Raw genomic sequence first — 19246 nt, 5'->3', positions numbered from 1 at the left:
GCGAGGGCTCCCCTGACCGGCTGCGGGTTCCTGGCCCGATGGCGCAGAGGCGTGAACGCTCCAGAGCCTCCGACCTCAGCTGTGACGCCCCCAGAACCCAGGCCCGGGGTTCAGCTCCCTCCACAGCCCTGGCCACTCCTGCCTGATGTCTCTGCCCAAAGTTGCTTTGGAAGGAGAAGCTTTCCCTCCAGTGGTTTATCATCTCAGGAGCCTTCCCAGCCTTGGTCATGGGCACTGGCCCATCAGAGTCCACGGACAGGGCCGTGTGCCCGGGTCTGTGGGGATCACGCCTTCTGCACACTGGGGCTTCCGTGTGCAGGCGGACACCGGCTGGGAGACTTGTCTGTCTGCGACCATCCCAAGCGTCGCCGCTAACACGACTTCTTTCTCTCTTGTGAATCCACAGCTGGTCCTGTTCGCAGTTGGACCTGAACGAGATTCGCCTCATAGTTTACCAGGACTGTGAAAGGAGAGGCAGACAAGTCCTGTTTGATTCTAAAGCTGTTCACAAGATCGAGGAGGTGGCAACTCAGGTAGGAAATATGGGTTTGCTTTCCTCCTTTTTGTTTGTTAGTCCATTGCCTGCTCTTTGGGCTGAATTGCACAGCGCCGTCAGCGGTTCAGAGGAAACACGGGCAGAGGCCCCTCCGCCCGCCCCTTTGCGTTCGTATTAACAGACACGGGTGAGACTGTCAGCGAGTCATGGTGCAGATGCCAAGCATCGCACTTCAGACGCTACCAGAAGCGAATTTGCCGGTAAGTTGCAGTCCAGTCGGATTTTGATGCCAAGCGTGTGCCGTTAATGGGAAGACTGAGAATGCTAAAATTCATGAAGCGTTTGCCTGAAGGGAAGGTCTGGTATTACCCATAGATAGTAAGAGGTGATACATAGCACTGGGTTAGACAAAACTGGAGCGCTTTCCTTGCCACGGGGCTGCAGGGTGCTAACATGCACTGTCGTCTGCAAAAGGGCCTGCAACCCAAGCCTGTTTGACCAAGGAAGTTTTACTTCCTTTTTATAGCGGAGGGCGGTGTGGGGGTAGTAGTGGTGGTGATGGTGACGGTGGTGATGGTAGAGGTGAGGGTGATGGTGGTGATGGAGGTGATGGTGGTGGTGATGGTGATGGAAGTGATGGAGGTGATGGTGATGGAGGTGATGGTGGCGGTGACAGAGGTGATGGTGGTGGTCTTAGTGCTGGCGGTGGTGGTATGGGGCGTGGGGGTCTGAGGGTGGGTAAAGTGGGGACAGAGCAGCTCTTGATCCCTCGGAGCCAGAATGGGAAAGGTAGAGTGATGTGTCCAGGCAGGAGCAGGGCCTAGTCCTCCCTGTGAGTCTTCAGGGTGGCCATCCAGTGTACTTCTGACTTGTCGCCTTTCAGCAGTTATTCAGATGTCTACAACTTAAATAAATCCCTTTGTGTTCCTTCTTTTCGTGTTCAGTAACCTGATACCTGCACTGACCGAATCCTGGCAGTTTAGAGAATGTGCAGCTAGGTAGCTGAATAGTTTATGTCAGGGTCTCGGTCTCGTCAGGGCTGAGGTCTCGTCCTGCTTCTGATACGGTCGTTTCTGCAGGAAGGAAGTGTCTGGTTAAAGGCGGTTTAGCTGTACGGATCCCGTGGTGCTTTCACGTGGAAGCTGGCCAGGTAGCTAATCATTACAGCCGTTGCTGGGCTTGTTAGGTGGGTGGCTGGAGCAGGGGGGATGAGAAATCTCTCGGTGATTCAGCGAAGGCTTCCATGGTAGATTGGTATTAGTTCAGGTGAGCCAGCACTCGGCCCTTTGTTTGGTGGACCGCACACGGCTTCCCCCTGTTTTCCCACATCACTTCCTGTCTCCCCAAGGCCTTGCACAGGTGGTGTAGTTGCACACCCACGCTCCGTCACTAGGGTTCCTGATGGTGGTAGCAGGTGGAGGGAAAAAATTCTCACCTGTTTGCAAAAATAACCGGAATCCTGTCTGTAGGAGCAATGATGACCCCGGAGTCTGGAACAGAAGCTTCCTGGGATGGACACACTCATTTCCTCACAGAGGCAGCTGGGCCCGGGGAGGCTTGGAAACTGCCCAAGGCTGCAGAGGGAGTCCAGCGGGGGCTCTGCTCACTGTACCGGGAGCTGTCGCCAGTTGTGGACGGCGCGGCCGGTGGGCCCAGCAGTGTGGGGCGGGTGTGGACCGCGTGTCACTCCGGGCCCTGCAGGGCCGTGGATCGCCATCCCGCCCGCGACCGCTGGGGGCAGGCTTCCTGTTCCCCTTCTGTTCTTCCCCCATCTTCAGCCCCCCACCCCATGGGCAGGCACGAAATGTCAGGAGTCAGCAGCAGGCACGTGACTGCAGGCATTTGCATTCGACCATCAGTGTGACTGTCACACTGGAGATTAGATAAGCTGCACTTGCATTCATGTTTTTCCAAGCAAATCTACGCACAAAAAAGCAAAGAAGACTCAGGATAGAAACAACGTTATCACGGAGGGTACAGGCTGCTTCCGTAGGGAGTAGTGTACCTTGGCCTAGGAGGAAGGGAAACGTGAGTGAAGGTGTATCCTTATGCCTCTGTGTCACTGTTATAAAAATCTGCCATGAACTCCATGTAGGGAACGTGTAGTAGCTAATCCTCTACAAGCCGTGACCTTTGAAGGCCGTGTTGCCTCACATGCTGTGTAATCACAGCAGCCCCTGTTCCAGCATTTTGTCCTCATCTTTCACAAGCTTGACCTCATGACTTTCTCTAAAGCCGTGCGGGGGGAGGTGTGTCATTAAAGCACATGCTGGTCTTTCCAAATGAATAAATACTTCTGCCTTCTCAATTCCGTTTGCTTGGGGAAAATTTAACTTTGAAGCGATGTCTGTATCCTCATCAATTTTATAGATTATGACTCTACATAGTACTAAAAAACCCTCTAACAACCAGAACAGAGGTCAGATCTCATCGATGATTTTAGAATATGAATTAAAACGTCAAGTGTTCTTGGGGACTTCCCTGGTGGTCCAGTGGTTAGGACTCTACGCTTCCAGTTCAGGGTGCCTGGGTTCAGTCTCCGGTCAGGGAACTAAGATCCTGCAAGCCGTGCGGCCAAAATAATAATAATAAAATAAAGAGAATAGTCTTAATACATAACCCACCACCTCTATCACCCTTCTCAGCATCTTCCTCTTCCAAATGTTATAGACTCACAGGAGCCACTCTTGGTCCTCGTTAAAAAGAAAACAACAACACCCCGGTTTTTCTGTGCAGCTGAGGCTCAACAGAACAGAACGATGTGAGAAAGGGGCCCCCAGTGAGCGTGTGCTGGGGAGCCTGGTACGCTCAGCGGTGGCGGTGTGTTTACCCTCCTCTCCCTGTTCACCCAGAAAACGGAGGACGTCCCCACGAAAACGCCAGCCAAGTGCTGTCAAGGAGGTGGCAGCGGCAGCCTCTCTTCCCACGGCTCTTCCGGGGGATCTTTACCACATGCCAAGGAGCAGCTTCCAAAGTACCAGGTACAACCACCCTTGCGTGCGGAATACCCCGTAGGCTGAAGCCATTTACTGACATTTCTCCTCGGGGATAATGGCTGCTTGAGGGCCCCGTCCCTGGGATAGGAGACTAAGTATCCAGAACCCTGCTCAGTACTCGGTGATGGCCTCTATGGGAAGAGACTCTAAAAAGAGGGGATATGTATATAACGTGTAACTGACTCACTTTGCCATACAGCAGAAACTAACACAACACTGTACATCAACTCCACTCCAATAAAAATAGAACAAACAAATAAACAAAAAAAAAACCCCAAAACGGGCTCTTAGGTGTTTCAGGCCAGTGCTGTGCTCACACTTTGGCTTTATCTCTTGATAAAAACTATAACGGAGCAGCAGGGATCCAGTGAAACACACACCGAATGAAGAGAAATATTGCAAAGGAGGTAAACCCTCCTGTTTTGCTTCCTTGCTGGTCAGAACCAGATTAATGCACATGTGTTTTCCAGTTTTTTTTCTAAGAGCTCTGAGGATTCTGCGGATGAATATTGTCATCCTGAGAAAATAGCACTTGCCAGTAGAAGGAAGAAAGCCTTGTATAGGAGCAGATGGAAAGGCAAGACCTAACTGGAGTGTGAAGTGTGAAGGGCTGGTATATTGAGAAATGTTGGCCAGCTGGGCGCAAGGAAAGAGGTTTCATAAATATTGAATAGCAGAAGGGTACTACCTGATGGAGGATATATGAGTGTTTATTTTTATTTTTGGAGCTATGAGGAATTTTGTCTACCGTGTTGCTGACACGGCAAAGCCAGGGAGGTGTATACCAGCAGCCACAGGTGTATAGAACGTTGTTCGTTTCACGGTCGGGATCGCTGCTGTGCGTCTGCCCTTATTCCACAGAGCTGCCGGCTCTCAAAGCAGTATGTGGTTAAAACAGCATAGGGTGAAATTTTCAGCGAGTTGAGAATTGCAGTTGGCACGTGGACCTTGTACCCCAAGAAAAAGCAGGTTCAGAAATGGAGGTGATGGGTGGAAGTTATTCATAAAGAAGGTGAAAGCCTGTTAGTTTCTGTCTGCAGGAAGCGAGAAGAGGTTGGTAGCAGGCTCGTTAAATCAGGCGGATAGGTGTCTGCTCCTCTTTCCTCCTTTGCAAGCAGGTGTAAGTAGGTGTGTATATGTGTGTCCGTGTGTGTGGACATATGCGTGTATGCGTGTGGATTTGGAGTTGAAAGGCTCATGGCCATGGTCTTGCTTGGGTAGAAAGCGAGGCAGCAGACAGTCTGGCTGGTGGCCTGGGTCACAGGAGATGGAGGTACGGTTTCGGTCAGGCCGTGCGGGTGTCGTGCGCACTGGTTTGGTTGACACTCACATCCATCCTCAGTGTGTGTCACCACCACTTACAGTGGGAGCTGAGCATCCTGTATCCAAACGCATGCACCTGTGTGTCATCATATGTTCACAGTACGCACAGTGTTACGTCATGTGAGTGAGGGCGTTTGGCTTCCAGCCGCCTGAGCTCCAGGGGAGTCCGGGCCCCGAGATGAAGGTGTATGGGGGTTCCCGTCGGGAATAACTGGAATCACAGCAGCGGTTGAGGACGCAGACAGTGACCCTGTACAAGGGATGGCTTGAGAAGGTAGAGATTTAAAAAGGAGAGCAGGGCTTCCCTGGTGGCGCAGTGGTTGAGAGTCCGCCTGCCGATGCAGGGGACGCGGGTTCGTGCCCCGGTCCGGGAAGATCCCACGTGCCGCGGAGCGGCTGGGCCCGTGAGCCGTGGCCGCTGAGCCTGCGCGTCCGGAGCCTGTGCTCCGCAACGGGAGAGGCCACAACAGTGAGAGGCCCGCGTACCGCAAAAAAATAAATAAAAATAAAAAATAAAAGGGAGAGCAGGATGTGAGGGTGATCTGGCTGCGACATCTGTCACCCCATTGATCGCCAGGGTTGATTCGGCCGATCGGGCTGGCTAGGCGGGAGTCCCCTTCCTCCCTCACCGTTCCAGGTGTGTGTCCCTCCCGAAGCTGCGCGCTTGGTCGGAGAGGACGACCTTCTCCGATAGAGGAGGACCGTTCTTCGGTCAGGGGTATACAAGTAGCTGCGCTCCCCTGCTAGAACCTGCAGACAAGCTCTCAAGGTCCATTTGTAGGAGAACGTAGGGTAGTCGAGCTTCCAAGACTCCAGACACATCCAAATGAGGCGCTGCACGTGGCAGTCTGCCTTTCTAAAAAAAATAAAAAGTAATTTAAAAAATATAAAAAGGAGAGCAATTATGTGCATCAGATACCGTGAGACGTTTAATAAAGCCAACTGGGAAGCGCCCATTGGCTGGGACAGGAGCCGTTTGAATAGCGGGGGATGGGGGAAGGTGCCGTCCACCCTCTGCGGTGATAAAGGGGACGCCGAAGACTGGTCAGAAGCTAGGGGGTCAAAAAATTTTTAAATGTTTCAGTCAGACTTTGGGGTGACCAGACTGTCCGTTATCTTTTGGACCCACGAAACCCTGCCCACACCGATTGGCATTTTTGTTCCACACGTTGATTTTGGTTGGATAACCCTGAGGGCTATATTTCATTTCAGGATGTGTTCTTAGTATCAAGAGGAGTTGCTCTGCCTCTTCCGTCACTTAATCTTTCTATTTAGACTTTGTAAATGGGGACGATGAAAGTCATTGTTTCTCATAACCAGATTAAAAGTGAACTCTGGTAAAGCGCGTGCACCCTGTACGAGGATACAGTGTATAAAGAAGAAATCGTGAACGTTAGTGATAACTTGGGGAGAAGAGTGGGCAGTCGTCATTGTAGATTAAGACTGTAAAATGATCAGTTGCTACTTTGAGAAGTGGTTCTAATTACCAACAAAATTGCACATTATTTTCTGTCGTGTTGTACTCGACACGATTTTGGTTTCTTGCACGTCTGGTAGTACACGCGCCCCGCCTCTGATGTCAACATGCTTGGGGAGATGATGTTCGGCTCGGTCGCCATGAGCTACAAAGGCTCCACCCTGAAGATTCACTACATACGGTGAGTTCCGTCCACTGCTCGTGAGACGTGGCTTGGGGATGATGACTCCATTCAAACATGCGCAAAACTGTTACGCAGTAAAATAATAATCTAAACTTTGTCATCTCGTATTTGCTAGCACTTGATACCTTTTGCATATCTTTAGCAGTTAAAATAGTCTGACATTTTCTACATCACTCTGACCTTGAATCAGCTTAGCAGGACAAAATCGTAAGCTTTAGCTAAGTACTGTAAGTGAAAAATGTGTACCAAAGCATTTTGAGTATCTGCTAGGTTAGTAATAGCAATACTTTTAATCAGAGTTATTCAGATATTTTAAGTTTAAAGTTTAAAGTCAGAATTTCACAAATTTTCCATTTTCAGATTAAAGTTTGGCATGATTTTTTCCTTGTATTGAGATACATATTTTTTCAAATTATTGAACGCATGCCGAGTTTTATTTTTGTTTCTAGGGAATGGTGTCTAGAATAAAAGTTTCTGCAAAAAGCAGAATGTGACGACATTAAAGAACACGTTCCTTATCTGCATGTCAGAATAGAATTTAACTCGCTGGAGGCACAAGCTCTACGATGTGTGAAAGGAAGCCTTTTCCCAATCCTGCACTTATAACCTTCTGTCTGTTCATCTGTGCCACATGGCAGGTGGAAAATATACCCTGAGAAAAAAACAAACTTCTGCTTTGCAATATTTCTGCTAAGCAAAGTTTGTTCATCTGAAATATTTGCTCCCAAGGAAAATGGCCCTGGCAATGTCTCCATAGCTCTCTCTCAGGGTTTTAACATTCTTGGGATTTTAAAATGATAAAATTGGAAAAAAAATCTAGACACCCCATTGATACAGTGATTTGAAAAATGCACGTCTCATTTTCTGTAAAATAAGATACAGAAATGAATAAAAGCTTGAGAAAAAGTTAAAAAAAAAAAAACCCCATGCATCTCTCCCTCTTCTGTCCGTTTGTTTTTTCTCCAGTTCTCCTCCACAGCTGATGGTTAGTAAAGTCTTCTCCGCCAGAATGGGCAGCTTCTGTGGGAGTACAAATAAGTAAGTGCGGGATTTTCCCCCTCCCCTCCCCATCCCCCCAATTTTCCAAGTGGCTGTTTCTGGGTAGAGTCATTCTTTGAGGGCCGTAAGGCTTTTTGAGGTTAGAAGCGGGATGAGTCCACATTAACAAAGGGGTTTTCAAGGTGGCCTTTGTCCAATACATAGTGAGTATGAAGAGGCCTTGGACCTTAGCAGGTGGCCTTAAAGACAAGTGATGGTCTACATACATATATTGGGGGTCTTCACCTGTTAACCCGCTCTGTTCCTACTGCCAGTCACCATGTTCTCACTCCCTGGAAAATGAAAAGTGAAGGGGAAAAGGATATTATTTCATCTTATAAAAAAAAAATCTCGGGAATTCCCTGGCGGTCCAGTGGTTGGGACTCTGCGCTTCCACTGCCGAGGCCCGGGTGTGATCCCTGGTCGGGGAACTAAGATCCCACACGTGGCACGGCCAAAACCAAAACCAAAGCAAAACAAAACTAAACAAAAAAAATCTCACCTGTCAGTCTGCTCGTTTATTTATTTCTGAAGGAATGAGGCACAGGGTGAGTTTCCCAAGCTGAGAGGCACCTGGATGGCAGGAGGGATCGTCTGTCTGAGCCATCCGTGTAACCTCTGTGGTCGGTGAGGACTCGGGCCAGGCAATATTTTGATTTTCACTCCCGAGTTTTTGTTTGTTTGTTTGTTTGTTTTTTGTTTTTTGTTTGCGGTACGCGGGCCTCTCTCTGTTGTGGCCTCTCCCGTCGCGGAGCACAGGCTCCGGACGCGCAGGCTCAGCGGCCATGGCTCACGGGCCCAGCCGCTCTGCGGCATGTGGGATCTTCCCGGACCGGGGCACGAACCTGTGTCCCCTGCATCGGCAGGCGGACTCTCAACCACTGCGCCACCAGGGAAGCCCACTCCCGAGTTTTTTTCCCCCTCTTAATTTTACACTTCTGTGTAGACTAAGGATACTTAAATGTCTAACTTAACTCTTAGTCTGGCACAATTGTTCATATATTTTGAATTTTTCAAGCAGAAATATTTCACATAGTTCTTTTTTGAATAAAACAACAGAACATTTATTACACTTGGGTAAGTTTGGAAGAAATGTTTATTGTAAATTAAAGGGGTATTCTTAGGGGTCAAATGAAGGCTGTTATTTTTTACAATCCTAGGAAATTAAAAGTATGTTCCTCTTCAAATTTGGGTACCTTTGAGTAAGTCTGCTTACTTTTCAACAGAATAATGAATTTACTTTTTTGAGCGTTTAACACTGGATTGTCATGACTTAAGCCAGTATAGGAATTGATATTTTTTTGTGAGGTATTATTTTTCTGACCCTTGATATTACCTGAACATTTATTATACTAACTCCCTCTAATAAAATATCAAGCTCAGATTTAAGTAAAAATTATTTTGGCTTCATTATGCTGTATTATCCTCGAAATCTTTATTTCATTTGTTAACAAATACAATCAATTATTAAAAGCTGCTTGTCTCACGTGTGTTTATGAGTAATTCTAACTTTTAAGAAGTTGTGAAATCAGACTCCTGTAAGAATCATAGTTTCTGTTATATGCTCCTCCTGAAAAAGGTTGCTGAATTGCTCATGGATGTTAACTAAGAGTTAAAATGAATTTCATTTTGAGGGTTTATGTAAAATTACCCTCGAAATGAATAGCCATATCCTAGGTATCAGTCACCGGAGGAAGATTTTAGAATTCGGTGTCCCTCATTACATAATACTGTGAAATTGTTTGGAATGTGTCATTTAGTTCTATAGGTTGAACTACCTCCCAAAGCCTCTCTGTGTCTTTTCCTGCAACAAATTCCCCTAAAGTTTAAGTCTCTTCGGTAGATGTGAGACTTTATTAATTCATGAAGAAAAGTTGTCTGTTAGCAAACAGCTTTGTTCGTCCCTTGATGTTTTTCTCCTCTCTCTCCCTTCCTCCCCTCTCTGAACTCAGCTTGCAAGACAGCTTCGAATACATCAACCAAGATCCTAACCTGGGGAAACTGAACACAAATCAGAATAACCTGGGTCCCTGTCGTACTGGAAGTACCCTAGGTAAACTCCGCCACGTAAGCGGGGTCTTGCTTTCCGGGTCCCGCCGTCGTGGGTGTCCGTTTTGCTTTCTTTGAGTTTGTGGTGTTGTTTTGCTGTGGCATTATCTTTAATCTGCGTTTATTTCTGTGTGTGTACTTTGTCCGCCCCCCTGTGTGTCTCCGCCCCAGGTGCGCTGCAGGGAGGCGGCAGCAAACTGCCCCCGGGGGCGGCTGAAGGAGGACCGCTCCGGCTCAGCCGCAGTGCCTCTTTCTTTGCAGGTTTGTGTGGAATGCTGAGTATGGTACGACCTGCACACGTTAGTAACTCCTGGGCAGGTTCTTAGAAACAAATCTGTTGGGCGCCTCTCTAGAAATCCAAGGGGCTCGTGAGATGTTTAGTTCCATATGCTGCCGAGCGCCTGGCGTTCTGAAACCTCCACCCCAGAACCCCTGTTGGAAGCGTCTCTGCTAATACCCCCGCGGCGTAAGCCGGTTTGGATCTGAAATGAGCCCTTCGTGTTTCTAAGAGGATAACATCTTCCGATTTTCCTCGGCCTCTTCCGCTGCCGTGAACTGTTTCTCTTTGCCGTGGCATCTTTGATCCATTTTTCACCTGCACCCTTACCTGCACTGTGTCTTCAAAAGTCACTCTAACAAGAGCATGGAAGACCGGCCTCTCCCTCCCCCTCTCCCTCCCCCTCTCCCTCTCTCTGTCCGTAGCATTTAAGTAGTTCAAATGTACTTTCCAGCTTCTTTACAGGTGTAGCCACCTCCATCTCTGGGTAGGTACATCCTGAGACCGGCCTGGCCGTCTAGCCCAGGCTGCCGAATATCTGCCGCAGGCTGGCGTGATTAACTAGTGTGGGAGCCTTCATTGCTAACGTTAGGGGTTGTGTTTACCGCAGACGGTATTCTGCATTCTGCTTTTCACCGTAGCCGAACTATGCTAGGCACCCTATTTAACTGACTGCTTCCAGGTGAGGATAACATGTTTATATACTCTCCTTAAAATTGTGAAAATAAACACGCTTCACAAAATAGCTGGCAAGTATATTAATCAGGCAGAGCAGCGGGCTTCTCGTGCACCGTAAAGCTTACGGTAGCAACGTGTGAGGCCAACGTAAAGCATTCCTAGAAGTCTGCAGTCCTTTAGAGTGTTTTCTTAGCACCTCTGCAGTAGTGTTGTGTACGGGTGTATATGGAAAAGAGGCAGAGGAAGAGATATTTGAAAATGAATATAAGTGTTTCTGTCTGCCAAGAGAGGGTTTATGAAACACAGAAGGGTTTTTTAAATTCCTGAAATGGTTTTCAAGCCTTTCTCTTCTCGAGGTTGCCTGTAGTTACTGCTGAAACTGATTATAAAGCATTTTGAAAGTCCTTATTAATATTTTGCAGTATTTCAGTACACTGAAACTACTGAGATACTTAAATGCTATCTAACTACTACTAATGAGGAAAATGGCTGGAAGTATCTGCTCGAGGATGTCTGCTCGTCGTATGAAGTGTCCTCACAGCTGATGACTCGGCTTCTTTTAGAGGCGAGAGGCCCTCGGAAGAGCCTCTGTAGTGCTGCCAGGGGACAGGCACGGGCAGGTGGTCGCTGGCCTCTGCCCCCTCCTTCCCCCGTCTCTTCTGAACTGCATTCTGCTTTCCCGTCCCTCCCTGTGTGTCCTCGTGCGGTCACCGCCAGCAGGCGTAAAGCGAGTGCAGGCGGTCTGAGCAGCCCGCCTCTGCGAGCCCCGTGACCAGGTCTCCTTGCTTCCTGCAGTGCACAGCACTCCGGTCGACATGCCGAGCAGAGGGCAGAGCGAAGACAGGGACAGCGGCATCGCCCGCTCAGGTACGTGCTTTCCTCTTGCCGGCCGCCCGTGGAGCGAGCCCTCCCTCTGAGATCTGGGTGTGACGTGCACAGGGACGGCTCCTGCGAGACGAACGTACGTCGAGCAGCGTCCCGCTAAAAAGAGGGGAGCCTCCTTGAGCCAGTGGTCCTGGGACCTGCTGGGTCCTGAGCATCCAACCAGGGGAAGGATAGTGTGCATGGGAATCTCTCTGGCTGTGACCACGGGGGCTGTCCGGTGACCTGCTTCTGTCCTGGAGTCGTGATGCTCTAGATTTTGTCTCCTGTACCCCTTCTCTCCTCATGTCAAGTTGTGACTGACCAGGGTTCTGGGCCTCCTTGAGCAATAGAAATAGACTAGAGGCCAGACAAGAAATTGAGGCAAGGCTTTATTGGGGCCCCTGCTGCACCATGAGGGAAGGAGAACAAAGGACAGGTTCCCTTGCTGGCTCGCTCCCTGAGCGGGGATGAGCTGGTTCCTTATAAGGCGTGAGGGCAGGGGTGTGTCCAGGAGTCAGGCCAGAGGGGCGGCTTAGGTGTTCTGCCCGCCCCTTAGGTGGTGCTGAGTGCAGACGGCGTGTGCGGTGCCCTGCTTTTGCTCCTGAACCCCTGTTTTTGCTCCAGCCTCTTCAGAAGTGGCAGTTGGGTTTTTTGGTCTCTTTGTATCTTTTGTCCATAATGTGCCCCAACTGCGCGTGCCCCCAGTTATTTTTAGTCCCTTATAGTTTCTTTGTATCTGTGGGTGGAGGAGAGGTGTGTCCAGGTGCAAGCCCTGCAGCAGAGGGTCCCAGGTCCCACTCTAAATTGCTCCTAAGACGAGTGTCCCTTGCCCTTTGAGAAGCGGGACAGTTGAGGGCCGCGTTGGCATTGAAGTGAAAGGTCAGTAGCAGCCGGATCTGAACGCTTTCTCGGGAGGAGGGGGCAGAGGTGAACGTGATGCACATGTGAACTTTGGCTTTGTTGGCAGCTCAGCCCCTGAACCCACCGTGTCTCCTTTGAGGCTCCCGCCCTCCTGTTGGGAGTCCGCGCAGATGGGGGGCTGGCTGCACGGGGCCCCCCGGGGCCTTCTGCTCCCCTTCCGTCCCGGGAGCAGCTCTGAAACCCCCGGGTCAGCCCTGGGAGGGTCGCCCTCCACCAAAGGCCGCTCGTGCGCCCGCCGTGGCTGGTTCCTCACGTCGCCCGCACTGTGTGGACCAGGGTCCTCGCCCTGGAGCAGAGCAGCGACTCCGACTGTTTGAGCTGAATTCACAGTGGAAGATGGAGAGAAATTACAGCCACGGTTTATTCCTGTTTTCTGTAATTTGTAACTTCCTGTCTGCAGAGTTGAGAGACGGGGCAAATATCTTCAACAGATTTGTTTTTCAGAACAGTTGTAGATTTGCAGCGCAATCGAGACGGTCGTGGGGAACTGCGGTGCAGCCCCCTGTCGTTAACACCTTAGCCCGTGAGACGGGGCGGTCAGTTGTCACGTCTGTTTGACTCTGCTGGGCTCAGGCAGTTCCTCAGACTTGCTGTGTTTTGTGACGACCGTGACAGTCTCCGGAAGTAGCAGCCAGGTGCTGTGTAGAATGCCAGCTGTTGGAATTTGTTTGATGCTCTGCACGTGAGTGGACCGCGTTTTGGAAGAGAGGTCACGGAGGTTCGGTGACACTTTCGTTGCCCCCGACCAAGGGTAGGTACTGTCAGCGTAAGTTATGACCGCTGACGGTGGCCTTGGTCACCTGGCTGGCACGGTGACTGTGTGGCCTCTCCCCGTCTGCTGCGGGCAGGGCCCTGCGTCAGCTGCTAGGAGCTCTTCTGCGTGGCAGCCTGTCCCCCTTCCTCATCCGTGCAGCCCGCCAGTCGTTCATATCAATATGGACTCAGAATGCTTACTTTACACTTCAGGTCACCCCAGTCGCTCACGTGGCTCCAGCTTTGGCCGTGGAAGCCGTGGAGCGCTTTCCATTGGCTCCAGTGTTTCTTTAACCTCTCTCACTCTGTGTGTGTGTGTGTGTGTGTGTGTGTGTAGCGCTTCCTCGCTTTCTGGCACTACAGGATGCTCCAGACGTGCCTCATGTATGTCCTGCCCCATCCCTAGAATCAGTTGTGTCTCCGTGTTGCCCTGTCCTTTCACTGGAGACGGAATTAGGTCCCAGGGTCTGGACCCCAGATACGCTTGTTGCACCTTGACGCCAGCAAGCAGGAGTGTGAGTTTGTGCCGGCTGTGTGTCTGTGTCTCTGTGCGTACTGCTGTCGGCGATGCCCGCACCTACATTCAGCGACGCGTGAGTGCTGCGGATTTCTCCGTGTTGCCCGCCATCTGCGAGCCCGTGGGCCGTCCCACCCTCCCCGCCCGGCTTATCTGCAAACCGCCCCCCATGGCGAGACACCCGGCTCCCGGCCTGCCGCGCATTTAGGTAATGGATTCATTGCAGGGCACACACAGCAGCGTCAGGGTGCTTACCCCAGTGCTCCTGTGGGAAATGCCTTTTTTAAACGAGAGAGCAGTGCTTGTGTGCAGTTCCTCTGACCTTTTGTCCCGCAGACGTCACTCGTTGCCAAGGTTACCTAGGCTGGCGCCTTTGGAGATGGGGAATGTTTGCAGCTGTCAGTACCAGGCCAGCAGAAGCTCTGAAGTCACAGCTGACACCAGTTCATCTTCATGATGAACGGGCTGCATGGCGGCTGCCCCAAAACTCTGAACACACAAGTCACATCTGAAGAGTGACCTCAGAGTCTTTTTCTTCCCCAGTAGTTCAGTAAAGAAGTAACTTTAGAAAAGCTTCTATGTTTGTTTTTTGCTTTTTAAATCATCCTCTACAGAGAGGGACTCGATCCGGATGAAGAGTCTGAGAGCACACAGTACGGTTCCCCGGCAGAAAGACAAGACACCGAGGGTCTCTGTCGCCCTCCGCCAGCCCCTTCCCCGCACCTGTCTTCCGCCCGCGTCAGGGAGGAATGTTGTGGGTGCTGACCGCGTGCCCCTCGTGCACCATGTGCCCCGGGGCTGCAAAGCGCTGTCTGGGTTTGCACTCCCGAGGGCCCTCTGTTGTAGGAGAGCTCAGTTACCGTGGTGGCTTCCACAGTTGGGCCAGTTTGCTACAATCGAGGTGAAGGGAAGGGGTTGGCAGGGTAGCCCTGAGTCAGGCCGTGAAGCCACATTTATTACATTTATTGAATAACAATCTTGTACCCCCTAGGCTGGCAGGCTCTGCCAGAACTGGGGCGATGTAGGAGATGAGTGACCCTTAGCACCCGCCCTCAGGAAGCTCCATGTAAACCCAGAGCTAAAACAGCGGGTGAAGAGTGCTGCCTCGCCCGCCCTGTGGGAGCCGGGGGCCTGGGTGTGGCGCCTGGGACGGGGGTGTTCGCGGGACGACAGCTGGGAGGGAGGAAAGAACTGCATCAGCGTCGAGCAAAAGCGCCATTTCGGAAGCTCGTTTGTGCAGGGGTGTAGGTCCTGGGGCTGCCCGGGTAAAATGTGCCCGCAGCGTCAGGGACTGGGGGGCGGGGGGGGCGAGCCTCATCACAAAAGGCACCGGCGCCCTGTGAGCCCTTGGACTTAGTCTTGTTCGGGGCAGCTAAAGGGGGAACCTGATTGGCTCCATATTCTAGGTCTATTTGGTGCCTCACCAACTGCTCCAGAAAAAACTGCACCCGTATATTCATTGCTAAAGTAGATCAGTTGGGCAGGGGGTACAGGACTGAGGGAGGTGGGCAGAAGATAAGATTTTTTTCCCATTAACTTTTTCTCCCCCGAACTCACCGCTGTGTGTGTGTGTGTGTGTGTGTGTGTGTGTGTGTGTGTGCGCGCGCGCGTGCACACGCATGTGTTTGTAAAGCTAGTGTAAAAGGATTATCTGATTTAGCATAAAAATTTTAAAAACAGTTCATTGGGTTTTTTTCTCCTCTTTCCCTTCTTAGAATAGTACCTGAGAAGAATAGCCAACTTTTTTCTGGGTTATTCAGTAGCTTTTACTATAATAAGAGAGGAAATCAAATCTTAATTCTGATCTATGCCTTCATGCATTTTACCCTTCACGATAAGTGCCCCAGTGCCTCTTTACATAGCTTGTCACACACGCAGAATAAGTAATAGAGCAATAACAAGGATATCCCATTTATTGCTCTAATGGGTTAGACTATATCCACCTATTTTTTTTAAAGACACTTCCTCAGTAAAGGAACAAACTCAATATCAAGCTCACAGTGTTTTTTACCTTAGAGTATTAGCGGTTTACTCAACGGTCTTTGCCTTATTTCCTGATTTTTTGTATTAAGGAAGCCAAGTGAGGGAGACATCTATAAAATCTGATGTTCATCTTCATAGACTTTACTTAAAGCAAGTTTGAGAACCATTTTTCTAGTGTCTTTGTGGAGGGTGAAAAGTAGGAGTAGGAAACTCACACGATGAGCTGTTGTCACTAGCAGAACATTGGAGGTGACCTAGGTGTTCATCCAGGGCCTGCTTAAGTCACGTTCGTCCCACAGAGCAGCCCCACGCGGTGGTTGGAAGGGCACGGCAGCCTAGCAGGCCTCGAAATAGAACAGTTCTCTTAGATATATTTGTAAGTGAAAAAGAAAAGTTGATCAGCAGTTGCAGTAAACGGTCATTTATGTTTCAAGAGAAAAAGGGCATATACAAGATCTCTCTCCACATATAAAGATAGAAAAGTGTGTTCATCGAATGTGTCTGGAAGGGGTCCCCCCCGGGACAGGGATGGAGGGAGTGCATTCTCATTCTTTTCTGGACACTGTGAATGTGTGCCCTGTGCATATATGAATCAGAAAGATAAATTCATTCTCAAGAGGTTATTTGAGTGGCTGCTCTTAGGAATGTTCAGGTAAGGTCTCGGGAGAGAGGAGGGATGGGTTTCAGCCGTGCTGGAAGGTGGTCCTGGAGGGGCTCGGGGACTAATGGGACACAGGGCATGGCGGGGGGACAAAGGGCGACTCTCCAGTTTCTAACAGGACGATGAGTGGGGCATGCGGGCATGCCCCATACCGGGGGAGGAGGCGCCTGGGGAGACGGGTGTTGAGCCAGTATCTCAGTCACAAGTGCCCGCAAGTGCCCCAGCCATGAGCAGTCAGCCGTAGTTCAGAAAGAGGACACGGGTGGGGCAGAAGCTGCAATCTGGCGGTCGTGGCGAGGGGGAGAGGAAGGTCCAGGCAGCTGGGGCTGGGACCCGCCTCCCAGCCTGGTCAGCCATCACCTCCATCCAGCTGCTGACTCCCTTCCCCAGCAGCACACTCACATCACGGGCAGGAAGGTAATGTCTTCATTCTCTGTGCCCTGGAAAGTAGTAAAACCATCAGTGTGAGGAGAACGCCTAGCTCATATGTTCAGACACGTTTATTAAGTGCTTTACGGTCAGCCTTCAGGACAAGAGCACGCGTCGTCATGGTGTTCAGACAGGACCCGAGTTTTGGCCACTCTGCCGTTTGGGTGTGAAGACAGATGGCACACACGCACACATGCGCACACACATGCACACACACACACACACACGCACACACGTGCGCGCACATGCACACCCACAGGGAGTGGGGGCAAAGGGAGATTCATGACCCACAGAGTGAGGCTGCCTGTGAGAGACGGGACAGAGAGGGCCCTGGGATGTGGTGCTCGGGGCGGGCCAGCATGGGGGTCTCTGTCCCCCTGGTTCTGGAGAGGGGCGCCATCGCCTTCACCACCACCACGACCACCTCCACCACCACCATCACCACCAACCATCACCACCTTCACCATCACCAACATCATCACCACCACCATCACCTCCACCACCACCATCACCACCATCACCTCCATCATCGCCACCACCATCACCCTCATCACCACCACCACCATCACCAACACCACCACCACCACCACCACCATCATCGCCACCACCACCACCATCACCACCACCATCACCACCACCATCACCACCATCACCACCACCATCACCACCACCATCACCACCACCATCACCACCATCACCACCATCACCACCATCACCATCACCTCCACCACCACCATCATCGCCACCACCACCACCATCACCTCCACCACCACCATCACCGCCATCACCTCCATCATCGCCACCACCATCACCCTCATCACCACCATCACCCTCATCGCCACCACCATCACCACCACCATCACCACCGCCACCACCACCACCATCACCACCACCATCACCACCATCACCACCATCACCACCACCATCACCTCCACCACCACCATCATCGCCACCACCACCACCATCACCACCACCATCACCCTCATCACCACCACCATCACCATCTTCACCACCGCCATCATCGCCACCACCACCACCATCACCACCACCATCACCACCACCATCACCACCATCACCACCACCATCACCACCATCACCACCACCATCACCACCACCATCACCACCATCACCACCACCATCACCATCACCACCATCACCACCACCATCACCTCCACCACCACCATCACCACCACCATCACCTCCACCGCCACCATCATCGCCACCACCGCCACCACCATCGCCACCACCACCACCACCATCACCACCACCATCACCATCTTCACCACCACCATCATCGCCACCACCACCACCACCACCACCATCACCACCATCACCACCACCACCACCACCATCACCACCACCATCACCACCATCACCACCACCATCACCATCATCACCACCATCACCACCATCACCACCACCACCACTACCATCACCACCACCACCACCACCACCACCACCATCATCGCCACCACCACCGCCACCATCGCCACCACCACCGCCACCATCGCCACCACCACCACCACCACCACCACCACCACCACCACCACCATCACCACCACCACCACCACCATCACCACCACCATCACCACCATCACCACCACCACCACCACCATCACCATCACCACCACCACCGCCATCGCCACCACCATCACCACCACCACCACCATCACCACCACCACCACCACCACCACCACCATCACCACCACCACCACCACCACCACCACCACCACCATCACCACCACCACCACCACCATCACCCTCATCACCACCACCACCACCACCATCACCTCCACCACCACCACCGTCACCACCACCATCACCACCACCACCATCACCACCACCACCACCGTCACCACCACCATCACCTCCACCATCACCACCATCACCACCACCATCAACTTCATCACCACCATCACCAACATCATCACCACCAGCATCACCTCCATCACCATGACCACCTCCACCACCATCACCAGCATCACCACCACTGCCATCATCGCCACCACCATCAACTTCATCACCACCATCACCATCATCACCACCAGCATCACCTCCATCACCATGACCACCTCCACCACCATCACCAGCATCACCACCACCATCACCTTCACCATCACCACCAAACAGAAGAAAGATTTTCTTTTAATGGGGGGTGGGGGGTAGAGAAAATTCAAATGCTCTGCATACAGCTTTGACCATAGGAAACTTTTTAATAAATTCAGGCTTTGAACTCTCTCTAGAAATTTGTATTCTAATGCTTTGTTTCCGCCATGCTTGCCAATCAAGACAGGCATCACTGTCCTTCACATAATCATTTTCTTGTTCTTCATACGGCAACATTTCTTAAGCATCTTATGTGCCAGACATTTTTGTCAGATGTGGGGATAGATCAGTGATCAACTAGACATGGAATTATATTCAATAAAGGGGACACAGAGAAAGACTATAAAATGTAGGCAGGCACTCATCACCACCAGGGTGCTCAAGGAAGGCCTCTCCCGGAAGCTGAAATTTCAGCTGACTTGAGTGCCCCTGGTAGACAGCTTGGTGAAGCCAGAACAAAGAGCATCTCAGGCCTGGGGGCTGCTGGGGCAGAG

The 19246-nt window shown here is 51.2% G+C and overlaps 1 protein-coding gene across 10 annotated transcripts in view; it reads left to right on the top strand.

Moving 5' to 3' along the window:
• Positions 1 to 19246, top strand: part of FNIP2 (folliculin interacting protein 2) — a 126154-nt gene that overhangs the window by 57914 nt on the left and 48994 nt on the right. For 6 of the 10 annotated variants that reach the window (XM_022582253.3, XM_089911333.1, XM_089911329.1 and 3 more), the window contains exons 2-8: positions 407 to 533; positions 3349 to 3477; positions 6373 to 6473; positions 7443 to 7514; positions 9467 to 9567; positions 9735 to 9824; positions 11314 to 11385. In XM_022582253.3, the coding sequence (XP_022437961.2) occupies positions 407 to 533; positions 3349 to 3477; positions 6373 to 6473; positions 7443 to 7514; positions 9467 to 9567; positions 9735 to 9824; positions 11314 to 11385 (692 nt within the window). Of the gene's footprint in view, positions 1 to 406; positions 3478 to 6372; positions 6474 to 7442; positions 7515 to 9466; positions 9568 to 9734; positions 9825 to 11313; positions 11386 to 19246 lie in introns of all 10 variants that reach the window. The other 4 variants (XM_022582256.2, XM_022582254.2, XM_089911334.1 and 1 more) reach the window with 3 other exon arrangements.

This window comes from Delphinapterus leucas, chromosome 5, assembly GCF_059928025.1.
Source record: "Delphinapterus leucas isolate spDelLeu-1000000601 "Yukka" chromosome 5, BTC_Dleu_Yukka2, whole genome shotgun sequence".
NCBI lineage: Eukaryota > Metazoa > Chordata > Mammalia > Artiodactyla > Monodontidae > Delphinapterus > Delphinapterus leucas.
Note: the sequence above shows the minus strand (reverse complement) of the source record. Positions and strands in the feature narration are given on the sequence as shown.